At 40.6% G+C, this 16,940-nt stretch overlaps 1 protein-coding gene across 33 annotated transcripts in view; it reads right to left on the bottom strand.

The window, feature by feature from the left end:
- Positions 1-16,940, bottom strand: part of fnbp1b (formin binding protein 1b) — a 59,565-nt gene that overhangs the window by 28,686 nt on the left and 13,939 nt on the right. For 28 of the 33 annotated variants that reach the window (XM_069513190.1, XM_069513172.1, XM_069513175.1 and 25 more), the window contains exons 2-5: positions 14,311-14,426; positions 9,277-9,333; positions 8,575-8,722; positions 747-809 (exon numbers count right to left, since the gene is read on the bottom strand). In XM_069513190.1, the coding sequence (XP_069369291.1) occupies positions 747-809; positions 8,575-8,722; positions 9,277-9,333; positions 14,311-14,426 (384 nt within the window). Of the gene's footprint in view, positions 1-746; positions 810-8,574; positions 8,723-9,276; positions 9,334-14,310; positions 14,427-15,370; positions 15,527-16,182; positions 16,588-16,940 lie in introns of those variants that run through there. The other 5 variants (XM_069513188.1, XM_069513187.1, XM_069513186.1 and 2 more) reach the window with 4 other exon arrangements.

The following is a 16,940-nucleotide window of genomic DNA, read 5'->3' as shown; positions in this document are numbered from 1 at the left end:
TGAACAATCCCAAGTCCCCAGGTGCCTGTGCAAGGCCAACAAATGAATAACGCCATCCAAATTTCGTAATGGCACATGTATCTCCCAATGTCTCAAACCAAAACCAAAATAAAACTAGTTCACACTACACAGGGAGATATTTGATTCACCTCTCCTAAACTTGACTAAATTATATATTCCCTTGGAATTCTGTGGTAAGCGATCTGATTCATTCAGAAAACAAGCTAAATCTTCTTCTTATGAAAACTTTACTCAGAATTTTGAGATAACATTGTCATTAAAAAAAACAGCAGATGTTTTTTTCTCAGATTCAGATTTAATAATCGGATTTGTTACTGGATTTATGCTATTTCTAAATACTAATACTAATATACGTCCTTACTTTTTTGTATATCTTAAAAAATCAGGTTATTTATTGATTTTGATTGAACAGATATCAACTGAGTATCTGCTATTACTTGCTGTTGCAACAGTCGTTTGTCAACAGATCTTAAGGTGGTGCAGAACATTTATTTCAAACACGATGATATTAAAAACGTTAACCTGGGAATAAAATAATGAATGGATAATAATAATAAGTGTATTAAAAAAATAACACTAGACATGAAGTTGCACCTTGTGACTTTATTGATAAATTGAACTGCAGGAGGATGTCACTAATTTAGTTACTTATGTTCTAGTTTTGACTTGAGGTGTTACCGAAGCTATTTGTGAACCAAGGGTGATACTGTGCACTACACACTCACCGATTCCAGCTGTTTCCATGAGCTCTCAACGTGCTGCTGTGCCTTACGCCCATCGTGGAAGTGCTGCAGAGTTGGAGAAAGGAAAGATAAAATAGAATGATTATCACACTCTTCACAAGCTTCAGGGATTTGAAAGCAGGTAAACTTGACCTTGACCTAGTCAGGATAATAAATTAAAAGCAATGGGAATGCAGGTCTCAACCATACCATTAGACACCATGCATATTACTTACACTGTGACAGATAAGTATTAATGTGAAATAAGTAAGTAGGGCAAATTCAAATAGATACTATACTGTGACTACATTACAAATTATGATGGCATAAACCACAGGATTAACGCCCAGAGATTTGTTCAAGCTGCAGCAGATGGCTATAAGTCTATTTGATTAAAGAGCAACCACATTTTATCCCAACAGTTCAACACAGGTGCAGAAGAACTGTGTGTCTAACACTAAAACACATTTTAGCACCATTAATAAAAACCTACTGAAGTTGAAGGGAAACTTTACCAAAGTAAAAAAGGTTAAACATACTGGAGATCAAGTAACCATGATGGGCAAGGGACCAGTTAGAGACACAGAACAGATGTTGTTTAATGTAGCTATAACATCTCATCTCTCAAGAGCATGAAGCTGATGACTTGTGTTGTGTTGCTGCATACATTCAAGAAACACGTAAATCAGTACATGTAACCATGAAATCTATGCAATTCCTTAACAAGGAATATTAAAATAGAAAAGGTTTGCAGTAAGTTTTTAATGTCCCTGAGGATACAATACAACACATACATACACACATTAGCTTCAGTCCAATGAGTAGTCATATATATAGATGCATGGCAATGTGGGAGTTCCCCTAACTTTTTCTCAAAAAGGCCACTATGAGGATGACATTTGTGGTTTTGGGTGACATTTCCCCTGACTTTTCCTCCAGAGACATCATTAGATACAATGTTGAATTGTCCAATGAATGCACTGTATCTATATAGTGTTTTTCCATTCGTATCGACTACTACATCAGCCTCTCGTGTACTTTGATTTTATTGTGAATAGTAAGCATGGTAAACATTATTCCTACTTAACATCAGGATGTTAGTACTGCCATTGTGATCATGTTGGCATGATTAAGAACATACTTGTTTTGACTGCTGGTTCATGTTTTGGCATATGTCTGCCTCTCAACAAACATTTGATTTAAGTTATAGGTCTGTATATGAATGGCAATAGGGACAGAAAATATTCAGGGCAAGATAGTGACAACTGTTTGATGAGAAAGTAGGAAATTAGAAAAAGAAAATGAGAAACAAGTGGCTGAACATGAAACAAGAACCATAGAAGAACAATAGACACACCAACACGTAAAACATGGAAGTTATGAGGAGCCAGATATTGTAAACTAGAGGGAGACAGACAGGCTACAGTGGATTCTGGAATATGCAATACATGTCATATTGGACACAGCTAGGTGGCAGTTGTTGACCAAAACACGCATACACACACAGACCTGTGTTTTTGTAACATGCCTCACATGGCTTATTTCACTCCAGGAGAGCAGAGAACTTGGCCCAGAGGCAGAGCACATCACTCTACAGCCCCTCTGTGTGGATCACAGCCAGATCCCCTGGACGTTCAAACACAGACTAAATCTAAACCTCTGTAGGTTTATATCAAATTGCATTTACTTATACTACATGCAAAATAATTTCTTTGTTGTCTGTAGTCGAGTTAATCTGCTAAAAAAGTCCAAAACGAATCAGATTCAAAAGAAAATGACATAGAGACCTGAATATCAATGAATGTTCCCTTGGTTACGCAGCCTGCGGAAGCAAGGGTCTGTGGCTGAGCTGAATATCGATGAACAACGGACCAAAGCCCTTATAAAGAACCATTATAAAGAACAGAAAGCTGTATCTTAGGCCGCACAAGGAAGTCCTTAGCATGCCTACAAATGCAAACACAGAGATGTGAAATTAAAACCAATGTAGGAGGCTTAAAGGTCGGTTTACCTGAACAACGTTGGACGTAAGAGGAGTTAGTGAGAACAGGCATGTTGCACTTCTCATTTCCCAAAGTTTCAAAGGGAAGCTGATTAGAATAAGGAAGTGCTCCAGTGTTTCAGAGGAAGTACTTGAGCTCAGGCAGAAAACTGGGACATTGTGGAGCAGGTGATGGTGCTGTTGTGTTTAATTTGTCTTATTTTTTTTCAAGACCCAGGCCTTCAAATTCCTGTTAGATAGGGACAATCTTTTCAATGACTTAATCTAAAAATGTTAGTTAGTTAATGATGATAAGATGCAGGGAAGATGCCATAAAGCCTTTTAACAACACACAACACCAGACTGGGTGACCTCATTGTTACTGTGAAGCAATCTCCTGACCAAATATTTGTCTCCATAACAACATTTCTGAGCAATATCCAGCATGTCGGGCTGTCTGCATCAGGCATTCCATCACTATGAAGATAAACAAACTACAATGACAATCTCAATCCAAACACGTCCGTCAGGTTCAGATCTGTCGAATAAGAAGAACATCGACTGACCACGTCAGTGTTTGCTCTGACCAAACCAAAACAGGGGCTCATCCACTTTCAGGGATGCAGGTAAATGCATGCTGTCATTTGGGCAGATGTTCTGCAGCACTGACCTCCCTAAATATTTAAATTCACTTGGCTCAGCACAAGAGAGAGAAACGACACCCCCCCCATCTGTCTTCCACCCATCCTTCTCAGTAACAGCGTGTGACTACTGGAACTGCCAGGGACATCTGGGCCATTTCAACAGGTCGGTGACCTGACGCTGCCACTCTCCCTCTCACTTACCCGAGGGCATTGAAAAGACAGCGTGAGGGGAATAAATACTTGACTTTACACACTATTAACTTCATGAGCCAGAAGAGACATTGGAAATAAATCAATATATAAAATGTTTAAGTAAAGTAAATAAAACACATTATATCAGAGAGAGCAGATTTAATATTTACTTAATGACATGAAGCAGGCCTGCTCTCTGTGTTGCGACTACATTTTCATAAACAAAGGAATTCTTGAAGCTCGCCCCTGAAGCTATGACCGTTGCATAACAACCCTTGAAACAGAACAAAGGCATGTTAGAATGAAAACATAGGTGTAGTACTATATGAAGAAATGAAATACAGGGACTCTCACTAAATAATCTGTCAGGTTCTTTCCTATCTTTATTCAAGAGCTCAGATTTAGCAATGCTTTCACTCAAAACCATGTGCTTCTCAAGTAGCCCTTGCTCGTGCCTAGATCTGCTCTACATGTGCTCATATTGATTCCCTCCGATCCAGATTGAGCTCTTGTTATCGTGCTCACGCTGCTGCTGCTGCTGCTCTCAAATCAAATGGATGCAACGTCTGTGAAAAATACTCCGCAACCAATGGAATTCCAGGTGTTGTGTTGAAAAATGAAATAGTGTAGCTCTCTTGCTTGTTAGCTTTACTTCTTTAAGAATGCCATAAGAGAGTACAGGAACAAATTTAAAGCATTACCAAATCTGAACGTGAAATCATTAAGTCTTGCTCTCCATCTGAAAGACTCCGCTCTTGAATACAGATAGGAAAAAAAACACTTTTCCAAGTGTCTCATTCAGTGTCTTCCACACGGCCAATCTACTCTCTACCTTATCTGCCTTCCTACTTTCCAATGTCGCCCTTGTATCAGACTGAGCTCAGGTGGGACAGACTTGTTCTGGAGTATGACGTAAACCCTCAGAGATTCACAAGCTGTTCTTTCCAAAAATATGCAACACGGGAGAAACAAAGACGTGAGGTGAGTGAAACAAACAGGAGAGGAACAGACACTTTTACACTTTACTTTTGTGAGAACTCCAACTCCAACTGACTTAGTTCGTAGGAATGTGCACCTGAAGTCCTGTGCAGATGTCAACTCATGACGATGAAAACTCATTTTTCTCCTCATGATATTAGACCATTACGTAATCATTCTTTATTCATACTTTACTGAAGTTGCTTCAGTGATTGACATGCATATTCAGTGAGGATCCAGTGATCAGTTCTCCCTCTCAGCTTCCTATTTGTCTTTCCACTCAACACAAAGAAAGAAGGCATGTGAGGCCACCCCGGGGAGACACGTTGTTCTAACACAGTGCTTGCATCTCTCTTCTCTGCCTCTCAGGAGACAAATGAGGGCAGTATCCTCAGCCAAACCCACCTAGTGAAAAAAAGTTGTTTTACAGGGCATTATGGTTCTTAGCTGACTTTACCGTAAAGGCGGTGCTTTGTTTTCTCGGCCAGGTTGGCAGGATGAGAGGCTGAGCTGGTTCAGGCTGGTTGCACATGTCACATCACAGCAGGATAAGAAAGATAGAAGTTCCCCCCCAGCACGATAAGATATCATTATGTGCTGCTGTGGCTGAGAATGGATACACACAGAACTAACGCTCGAGTGGACTCTTCTATTAACACGTTATTACACACAGTAAATATTATGTATTTACATTCATAAATGTTACAAGCATTACATGTGTCAGCTTGGGAGGTGTTGCAGAGTGTTTAAAGCAACACTACGTAGCATTTATACCTTAGGATAACAGCTTCAAAATCATTCTGATGGTACATAAACTTGTAATAGGCAGGATGGCATGTCTGTCATTACCACAGCGCGCCCTGGATGCCTAGAACTGCACCATGTAACTCTGGGGTACCGTGCTGGAACATTACGACCTGCTTTAAGGCATATGTCACACACCAACAGTCAGAGCTGGACCTAACAGCTAGCTGTAAGAGACAACTAGCTTACAATTTTGTGTGGACGTCCTGGCAGAGCCACCGAAGAAAACGAACAGGACATTGTCAGAGGAAACAAAGAAGAGGAAAGGAGAAAGTGGCCAAGTAAGAAACTGAACAAGAGTGAATATTAGAGCATATTTCACTAATTGGTGAGCTAAAGCAGGCCAAAAGATACAGGACAGATGCCGACCTGGTGTTGTTATTATTCGAGAAGTAATTCAGAACTTTAGCTTGTTTGCTTTATCTTGTGCTGTTAAAGGTAAACTCATTTCAATAGAGGTTTAGCTGGTAAGTTCGCCAAACGATTCAATGTGATTCGATGCACATCTTGCTCGGACATTGATAACTGTGTCGGCTCCTTGCATGCTGTGTCAGCTTTTATGCTACTCTACTGATCTGAGCTGAATGTAGTGAATGAGCAAGCATTTACAGCCAGACCCGAAAGAGTGTGCGAGTGCAAATGCAAGTGTAGAGCTGTGTGCATGGGGGGGGGGGGGGGGGGGGGGGCTTGGACTGCAAACACCCGATTATAGCAGAGAGCAAATCTTACATTTTATCGCTTTAAGGGTGTTGATCTGTCCTCATGCACAGCAGCATGCTGACCAAACACCTTAGAATGACTCCTCAGCACAACCACAGTCCAGTGAGACTTAGGCCCTTCATCCCATATTAACCTTGCCTGCTCTTAATGCTTACCTATATTATATATATATAATATTAAGTACAGCATAAACATGTAATGCCCAGCATATGAGAAAGTAACTTTTTGATGTTCACAAATATATTTGCATAACACATTAAATCAAGAATCGTCTCTCTTATAAAACAAGCATCCAATTCAGTATAAACAAGTATATCTGCCCTGAAATAAAATCCTTTAAGACAGCATTCTTGGCCTCACCTCCTCTGCCACCCCAAGCTGAGCTCAGCGAGAGGTTCACTCGGGGAAACAGCAGAGGGAGGTGGGGAGAGTTATAAAACCCCACCAGGGAAAATAATGAGGAATTATTATTTTGTTCTCCATCTGGATTTGTAGAGTGGACCGTACCTGTCCAGTAAGCTCTCTGTAAACCCTGGAGGCCCTGGCCCTCTTCTAATCCCACTGTCTGGGTTTTGCCTGCATAGCTGTGTCTTACAGACACAAATCAAAAAACTACAACACAAAAACACATTGAGTGATGCCTAAAAATGAATGCGACTCAAACCAGAGGAAATGATCGCAGGAAGCTTGAGGGAGTCATGAGGCGCCACTAGTTTACGATCACCTTTCAGAATATCATCCACACTTTCTGTAGCAGTGTTATAATAGACTGATGTGCAATGAAATACAAGAAATAGAAAGACGAAGCAGGAGACCGGGTGAAGAATGGCACAGAAAGTGTAGAGTATGTACTGTTCTGAAACTAAAATGTTATTGTAAAATAAAATATATTCACATACAAAGACCAGTTTTGAGTTTTCCTTGTAACTAGGGGTTGCTGTTCTTCTCCAAAGCCTTTACCAAGGTAAAGCCTGACCCACCGATATGAGCCTTCCACAGACATTTCACTATCAGTGTTTGCTGTATGTTTGCAAATGTGTACTAATATGAAATGTTTTATTTTAAAGAATAAATTATGCCAAAATGATGTGTATATTTTTGCCTATTTAAACAAAACTGTATAGTTGTAATAAGCTAGCTTGCTCGCTGATACCAATATTGGCATCAGCCCCCAAAATTCCTTATTGGTCCGGCTCTGAAGAGGATTGTTCTTGGCCACAAGTGAGAAAAATAAAAAATTTGAAGCTTAATTTATCCAACAAGGACACTATTCTTAATATGTCTGAGAAACCATTTGCCCAATGCAATCAAATGAAAGAATCCTCTGTTCGCACAATATACTGTAAGTTATGGGATCATGCTATGAAGGGAACCCCCCCTGCACTGTGTAACTGAAGAAACACTGTTGTGTGCTTCTTTAGTTAAGACACATGACAAGCTATTCACCATATCTAAAAGATGCAGAGAGAACTGAGAAAACAAGGGGCACTAAGTTTGTGAAGGAGACACTGTGAGGACATAAAGAGGACAGAGGGGAGAAAGAGATACAGTGATATGGATACATGGAACAGAGGAAAAGAAGAGGAAATCACCAGAGAAATTTAGAGGAAGAGGGGTGTCAGTGTGACATCCTGCAGCCGCGAGGCAGCAGGGGTCTGTCCAGTGAGCCTCTGTGACAAGAGCCAAATCTGGACAGTAGACAGAGACTGCTGTTGTCCAAAGCCAAACCAAGCCAAGCTAAACTAAAGGCATAGAGCAAATCAGGCTTTGACTAATGGATGATTCCCCTTCGGAAATGTTGGAAAGTCCCCTTTTCTCTGCAACTGAACTTAAAATCAAAACTGGTCACTGATAATGTGATCAAGGGTTTCCTGTGTTTACGGAGTGCAACACTGATGCTTCAACAGCTGTGCACATGAACATATACTTGTATTAAAAAAACATTTTTAAAAAGGGTCACTTTGCCGTTGTGCCCTCTGGTTTTGGTTTTCCACTCCAGTTCCCTCAGCTGGACTTCTGTGACACAAGAGTCCATGACAGATTTTTCAGAGTACTTTTTTCCAGCTGAGTGGCTTTCTCTCATTTCGTGAGCACCACACTGTTATCTATGAAGCGTGGGCTGTGCAGGTCCATCTCTCTTCCAAATCACTTTCTAATGACGAGGAGGAAAGTGACTTCAACATTTAAGAATAGTACATGGTGAGCCATTATTTTTGTAAGTTGGCTTTTAAAAAGAGAAATAAGGCCGTAATGATAGAGAGACGGTGACTTGGTTCCATAAAAAGGATTCACTAAGTCACGTTCTCTACTTCTGGCGAGACTTTGGGTGAATCTATATTTACTCAGCAGTGACCTCAGTAGAGTAAGAATTGAGGGATTAGAGGGAATGGTTTTCTTCATTACTTTTACACCACCGTGTCTGTTTTATTTCACTCTATACTGCTGTGTAAACTAAATATCTAATCTACTGCACTCAAATCATGTTGAGTTATTAAAAAAAAAGATGTCTCACCGATTTTCTCTCAGACTTGAGGTCCTGCAGGTAGCGTGACAGCTCGGTGATGATTTGAGATGTTAAGTTCTCCGCTATGACCTCGTGTTGTCCTGCATAGTCATTTAACTCATTAAGTGTTGTCAGGAAGGCTCGACAGAAGGTGTACCTGTTGAGACACAGGAGAACATGTTAGAGAAAATGGTAAATGGTCTGTATTTATAGAGTGCTGACTACTCAAAGCTAATTCAGTGCATCTATGTGCACCATTTGTCTGTCATAGTGAAACGTGGCTCAGAAATGGTAATAGTCTATCATAGATCTATCATTCACTGCTGGCAGAGCCGTCAGAGGCGATTTGGGATTCATTGTCTTCAAGGACACTTCTGGTCAGACAACGACGTGCTCTATCTCCTGAACCACACTCGCCCAAGATAAAGACAGTACAGTGGCCAATAAATAAAAACTGTTCCAAAATATTTAAGATTCAGTTTGGAACTGATTTGAGATTTTAAAGAAACCTTGGAAAAACTTGCTTTCTGGAGAAGAAGTTGGTCAATACAACTCTCATATGTCTGTTGAATACAAATGTATGTATATATATATATATATATACCTTTACCTTTCAGGCACTGTTTCGGTGATTGTCGTTTATATATAACAGACAGAAACGAGAGTGGTACTGATCTTTTTTAAAGTTATGTGTGGTATCCTTTGACTCACTTGCTCTCCTCCTCTTCTCGTGAGTTCTTCTTGGGTTGATACTTCTTTGATAAATTCCTGCAAGGACAAAGAGTTCAGCATTGTCAGACATTTCTTTCTGTCTATCGCTCCTAAGAGCCCAGTCTGCAGATGGGAAATGCACCATTCCCATTATATTTCCCTGACACGGCCCTTAAGAACCTGCCAAAGGATCATCCAGAACACCATTCAATCCGACAGAGTGCTTTCTGCTCCTGCTACTACATTGCCTTCCTCTCCTAAGGGTCATAAATCATCGCCCCCAGGAGAATGCATGGAAACCCAGTCACCAGAAACAAGTATGCTTTTCTCATGCAGCCATTGCCCTTGTTTTGACTTAGGCTGTGTGACAGTGGCATGAGATGAGTGCGGCTTGAGGAGGAGGAGAAGGAAAAAACGACATGTATGGTGTCACTATGCCGGCTGTAGGTGAAGCGGTGATGCTTTCAATGTCCTTCTCTCCACTTAGTTGTGTTGTTTGTCAGACTACAATTGATCATGTCACATTTGTTTGATCTTGACAGTGTTTGTCAGCAGAACATAATAATAAGCACTCTGCTCTGACTGATTTGGGTGCACATTGTGTACTTGTGCCTTCTGGATCCTTTGTGTTATCAAAGAGCACTGTAGTCAAGTCAAAATGAGTAATGGTGCACGTAGTGCACGTACAAACAAAAAACGACAAACACAAACAAGACAAACCACTGATTTTAAGTCTTACCAGAGCTTATAAGAAATTAATGTTTAGACAAACCTCAATAAAAGTTGTGAAATTATGTACAACAATCGTAAAGCAACACTAGGTAGTTTTTATACCTTAAAATAATTGTAATATATCACAAAATCATAACAGGAAGAATTAATACGTAACACACCAACAAGCAGAGCCAGAGCTAGCAGCTAGCTATAAGTGACAACTAGATTACCAATCTAAGTGTGGATTATGGCAGAACCACGGAAGAAAATGAAAAGGACGTGTCAGAGGAAACAAAGAAGAGGAACAAAGAACCTGACAGAGTAAGAAACTAAACAAGATTGAAAATTGGAGGATATTTCACTCATTGGCCAGAGCTAAAAGAGAGTATCTTCACTTGCTTGACCTTGGGCTGTCTAAATGAAGTGGTCGAAGTGCTAGTTTATCATCAGAAGCCAGGTAAACCCATTTCGATAAAGGTTTAGCAAGTTAGCCAAACATCCGATGTCATTTGATGCACATTAGGCGGACATTGACATCTGCATTGGCCGTTTGTCAGTCGACATGCTTCTACGGCTTCTGCCGGTTTATCCTCCGTCAGCTTGTCAACAAATGCATGTGTGCACAGCTGTGTGCATGGGGACGCTTAGATCGCAACTTGTACTTATGACAGTGAATTACACATCCCACCTATAGGGGGAGCCTGAGTATATCTGAGATCAAATCTTGCATTGTGTTGATTGAATACATCTTTAAAAACACTCCACTTTTCCAATCAGCATCCAAATGATTAGCGAGTCAATGTATATTACTTAGAAAGATCTGGTGATAGTCAGGGCTAGTTGCCCTTGTCGCGAGATTATAGCACTTTACTCACTGATGGAATGTAAATGCCTCAGCATGTACATCTTGTCAAATATCGCATATGTAAAAAAAAAAAAAGGTGTACTCTGTGTCCTCCTCCATCCGGCTCTCTCTGCCCACAGCCCCCCATATCTCTCCTCCTCCTCCCTGGTGGTGTTTGCACTGTTGCTAGGCAGATCTATCTGTCTATATCTCTCGTTGTCCTTCTCAGCCCGTCTCTAATTATAGCCCTGGTTCCCACTCATTCATTCATTCGCAGTCAGATGTCAACTGTCACACTGTATAAGGTTGCTGACCGTAACTATGGATTTATAGAATTGTCAAAATTACAGTGGCGGTTCACACTTGACTGGGATTAAGTGTATATTGGTGCATGTGTGTCATGAGGTTATCTCTGTGCCAATGTGTATGTCTCTTTCTGGTAAATGATTGAGTAAGAGTCTTACTGAAAACCTACTGAAAGAAAATGTCCATAAATATATAGATACTATAACCCCAGACTTGTTTTTTCTTCATCCTCACCCTGTCTCTTTTGTTAGCAGGGCCTTATTCCCACTGTGTTATGGATTATTCCAGACTGGAATTTGTGGGAGGAGACAGGGGAGGAGGAAGAGGAGGAGGAGGCGGCATTAATACATTGCCCTGCAATGGCTAGACTGAAGCATTGTGCATGTTTACACCGATGCAAGAGAAGAGGATTAACTGTGGATTAGGGCAGTGGGGAGTTGGTGTGGTGATTGAAAGGATAGATGCCATTGAATTGGCAGAAAATGTGGACTACTTCTTTATTTTAAAAACTGTCTTTGCAATTGTGTGAAAAATAAAAGCAAAAAATCCGCCAAAGAAAAAAGCTAAAACCACATGTTTGGCTTCTGTTCTTGAAAAAAATGACAAGTGCTAATCATTTATCTAAAAAGCAGCTGATTACTATTTTGTAAGTCAACTAACTTAGTTAGTTAACTAAAATTATAAATTTTGCCAGTAAGCATCAAGGCCAGTATCTTATAGGTATATTCATACAGATACATTTGGTTTTAAAACAGTGTTTTATGATCTCCATCCACACCAATGTTTTAGCTCTGCATCTGTAATAATCCCAATCCAAACTAACAAGCCTGAAAATGTATATCACATGACCACTTGCAAACACAGGCAGGTGTAAACAGGGAGCAGATACTCTACAATCTACTTACTTGCTTAGTTAAAGATATACTACGAACAAGAAAAAACAACAGTGAAAATTAACATGGGGGATTCAATTTCTTTGACCAAGGATGAGTTGGAACAGTAAGTGTTAACAACGTTTTGCCTTCAAAATTGATAGTTGACTCATAACTGATAAGAACCAATCAGGAAGCAAATCCGGCAGAGTTTAAAATCTAAAGACTTTTACAGTTTGACTCCAGAGTAGAGTGGATGGTAGGGGTAAATGTACCAGTATACAGGATACACCCCTCAGTAAAAATATCAAAAACACATGGATTTTTTTCTGTGACTGTGAAAAGTTCTATTGTCACTTAAATGGAAGGAAGAGACATCAAAATCTCCCCAACTACAAAGATGAGAGACAGGACGACTAAATCAAAATCCCCAAATATTTTAGTTTATTGGAACATAAGTTGATTAAAAGGGATAATTAGTTGGCCAAGTAGCACAACAACAAAGAAGTATAGTGTGTTAGAAACACAGGAAATCCTTATGACTCACACTATCCTTCCTGCACGTCCTAAATTCCTCATTTTAGCCTCTTCTGACAAGTGTACAAATGTTGAGATTTTGTACCGGGCTTTGTGTGTGTGTGTGTGTGTCTGCTAGATAACAGACCCACTTTGACAGCAGGACCTCTGGGTAATCACAGTAACTGAAAACATCCGCACCATCTGTGGGGCCTGAAGTTCAATAAAGCCAACCTGGCAAGATGAGTCCATCTCTGTCCTTTTGTCAAACATGCTGTAGACAGATGCTGACCATTTACATCATGGGATGTCTACATGTGTTCAAGTGCAAGTGTAAATATGGGAGGGTGTTTTTTATTTGTCCAAACAACAAATTAGTCGGCTTTAAAAGGAAGTATTTAAGCTTTCATTTTCCACAATATCCAGATGTGAACAAATCCAAGCAAATAGAAAGACAAAAAAGAAACACAGATAAATGAAATGGACAATATGTAACTTAATGGGAGAGCTTCAGCAACAGAAAAGACTGCAAACGGCAATGAATAATGGTGATAGGTGTAAGGAAAACAGCTGATTTGCTAAAAGTTTGTTTGTCAAACATTGTTTGCCAAATAAGATGACAGAGAAGAAGATGACTGAAACGTTCCATTACCAATTTCTCTTCATTTCAACATTGTTGGAAATTTTATTGTATTTTGGATGAGGTAAGTGTACATGTCAATGTTTTCCGACATTTAAATTAAGAATTGTTACATATAATATTTTTGAGGGATATCCAAACAATCCACAAATATAAAACAGCACCTGTAAGAACGTATGTATATTTCTTTTGGTTATGTGACTGTCATTAATTGAGGGTAATGCTAGCATGTAAACATAGTCAGCTAGTCCTATTATCTCAAGCTGACTTAATTCTCAAAAAGCGGACTTGTGGGGTCTGTAGAGGATCAGTTACAGTGGGTTACATTGGGAATGCTTGATTGGTATTGGCTAGTCACTATGGAATGGGGGGGTTGGGGGGGTCAATACTTAGAGCATTAGCCATATTGTAGTGGCCTCTTTAAAGATAAGGATTGTGGATTTGTCGGTATCTCCCACTGTGTCGGGATGCGGGAGGCCTGAAGGGATGGATGCTCGCTCACATCACTTCCCTTAAAAAACAGTGTGTGTGTGTGTGTGTGTGTGTGTATATGTGTGGAGCGAAGGGGGCGGGGCCGACACTTGTGGTTGGAGAGGGGGGGGGGGAGAAATCTGGGTCAGACCTGGGGTTGAAAATGCTGATACCTTCTAGTCTCCATGGTAACACAAGCTCCACCCCATCCCCCACAACCTGACTTCCTCTTCTCTGAGGCAGAATCCAGCGACAACAACAGACAGCACGCACACACAGGAGAGGTAGACGTAGTGATTCTTATAAAACCAAAAAAAGAGAAGGAGGGAAGAGGGAGCTGACGTCCTCCTCTACACTTGTAATAGTCAATTCTGTTTCACTGCAGGGCAACAACAGTGATTTTTAGTTGAATTTTAATTATAATATAACTCTTAAGACACAACACTCCATAGGGGAAATCTCATTTCATTTTCCCACTCCAGAGGGAGGTCAGAGGTCACGGTCAGCTTTATAATGAGCTGCTGAGGATCCTGTCTCTTGTTTCAAGGACACTTCAGTAGGTCAGATCCTGCCGTAGAAAGGGGGGGGTTCTTAACTAAGCCATCTGGATGTGAAACAGTCGATGTAACTATACTGCAACACAACCCCAAATATCAGGCTTTAGCACTCACCTAATTTGTTTTGCATAGTTGGTTTCGATCTCTGATCTCTCCTTGACAAATTTTGTGTACTTCTCCACAAATTCGATCCCCCACTGTGTGTGCTTCTCCAAGTTGTCAAACTGATCCTGTAGAAAAGAAGAAGACGATGTAATGATTAAATCATTCAAGTACAAAGGCATTAATCATTATTTACATTTCAGAAAGCGAATATCAAAAGATTTAATCAACTTGATGAGGATGATGCATAGCATTGTATGACCTATTGCATGTAGTCCATTCCAATTTACATCAAATACAATTAATCAAGGTATTTGAGTATTTAAGATGATGTCTGAAAATTAAACTCCAGCTTTGTGCCTCATTTGTTATGGAAATATTGTTCATAGGACTCCTCTCAACCAAACTAGTCAGGCATGCACACATATGTCAGTCAGTGTGTTTATTCTCAGTCACTGAACAGACAAAAGCATCTGGCCCACTCTCTTGGCTGCAGTTCAGACATTTAACACTTTCAACTTTGGCGACTTTGGCCCATGAATGACCCCGTCCACTGGAAATGTGATGACTATAAAAAAAACTGATGTGACAACAGAGTTCCTTAATCTGTTGTGAGGTCTGCCAAAGAAAAAGAAGAAAGCTTTCTCTGGTATTACATTAAAAGATGCACAATATGCAATATCCCCCTGCAGCACTGATCAGCACCAGTAGAATCTAATTCTGTGGGAAACACTGACGAGCCTAAAATCAGACACTAAGAGTCTACACTTCTGATAACCAAATACAGCTGTTCAGGCTGAACTCATTATTCATGATCCGCTCATGACATGTGAGGAAAAAATGAACCACTAGTTGGCTGAGGTCATGTTTTGAATTTCATCAGTTCAGAAAAGACAGCGTTTCACCTGGAATATCTATTACATCACACACACACACACACACACACACACACACACACACACACACACACACACACAGTAAAGATTTACTGAAAATTATATGGTTACTTTTAACAATCGTCTTACGACAGTGTTGGTATAATTTATAGAGATGAACCAAAAAACAGAACGACCTTGGTTTGGCTCCAACAGTCCCCCATCCTTTCTTCTACCATGTCTGGATTCTTTCTAAGCTAATAGTTCTTCTTGCATGACACTGGAAACCGGTTTCAACTGATAGTCTTAGCAGATCGTGTGATGTACACTGTCACATCTCTGCTTTCGTATCCAATGCAGAGGAAGTGGTTGTGGCGAAAAACGTTCAAGATAGCCTACTCAGTACTGCAGCACTTTATTCATACCTATGTCTTTTTTAGAGGAGGGTTAAAATAAGAGCATGCTGAACACAATATAAAAATCTGTCGTATGGTCAGCATATGAAGTGTAAGATCTCTTTTACACCTTTGAAACTCAATTCACAACTTCCAAATGAAGCACTCAAGAAAAACAATAGGGAGTGCTTTGAGTGGGGAGGGGGGGTCCCAGTCTGCATTGTTAGTCAGTTTCAATGAGCAATCACTCATCAACAAGCCACTCAACAGGAGAATGACAAGATAAAACCAAACAATTAAGACAATTTTACTGAAGTACACAGGCCCCTCCTATGCCTCTTTGATGTTTTTCTGTTTCTCTGCTATCACACGTCGATTTCTTGTTTTTTCTCTCTTCTTCAACAAGCACCTCTTCCCCTTTAATTCTCAGGAGCATGCTCAGTCTCAGACACCATGTGCCAATTAAATTCATCAAACAGCATTTACTTCATAATCACCAAACTACAATTGCTCTGGGAGGAAAATGCTCAAACACGTCACTGCAGCCACATCATGCACATGAAATCCTCCCCTCACACACACACACGCTCCTCCGCACAAATAACTCAGATTACCCTTTTTTGCAGTGGCACCATCTTATCCAGCGTGTGGGATGTGGACCCTTTGGAAACATCCAAATCTAGTAAAAGTCCATTCAACTCGTCTTCTTCCAGAACAAAGGGCTGAGGTTAGGGTAAAGAAGGCATCCACGTTTCCCAGGTACCCAAAGTGGAGCAAGTGCAGTTTAGTGAGAGTGGGTTGGGAACAATGTCCGCTGACCCCTCTCCCACTAGCTAACAAAGAAACTGTACAGAGGCAGCAAGTATTTTCCCAAATGTCTGGAAGAAGGAAGAAGAGAGCAAGGGAGGAACCGATGCAGCACAGCTTCACTCTCTCAAACACACACACACCACTCTGAATCTGAGGCCGCGGCTGCCCACAGCATTCAGGCTTAATGCTCCATCAGGCGTAAGGTGGAATAAGTGGGATGGGAGAGGAGGACAGTATGGGAGAGAGAGCGAGCAGAAAAACAGAGAGGGGGGGCTTGAAAGGACAGAAGAGGCGGGATTACATGGGAGGGGATTAGATTTGGAGGGGGGATAGCCTATTCTGCTGGGGCCTCATGAACTCTGTCGCTGCCTTTGTTGTATTTTAAATGTGATAAACATACAGTATATATATATATTGATGAAATGAGACAACACCATAAAGGTTATGATCTGTAACATGATGAGTCACGGAGCCCATGAATCTTTGCTGATGTCGGATGGGACAGAGAAGGCAGGTACAAGAGTAAAATGGAAAATCCACCACACACAGATGTTCCCCAGCA

This window comes from Paralichthys olivaceus, chromosome 18 (genome assembly GCF_024713975.1).
Source record: "Paralichthys olivaceus isolate ysfri-2021 chromosome 18, ASM2471397v2, whole genome shotgun sequence".
Taxonomy (NCBI): Eukaryota; Metazoa; Chordata; class Actinopteri; order Pleuronectiformes; family Paralichthyidae; genus Paralichthys; species Paralichthys olivaceus.
This window is presented reverse-complemented; position numbering and strand designations above follow the sequence as displayed.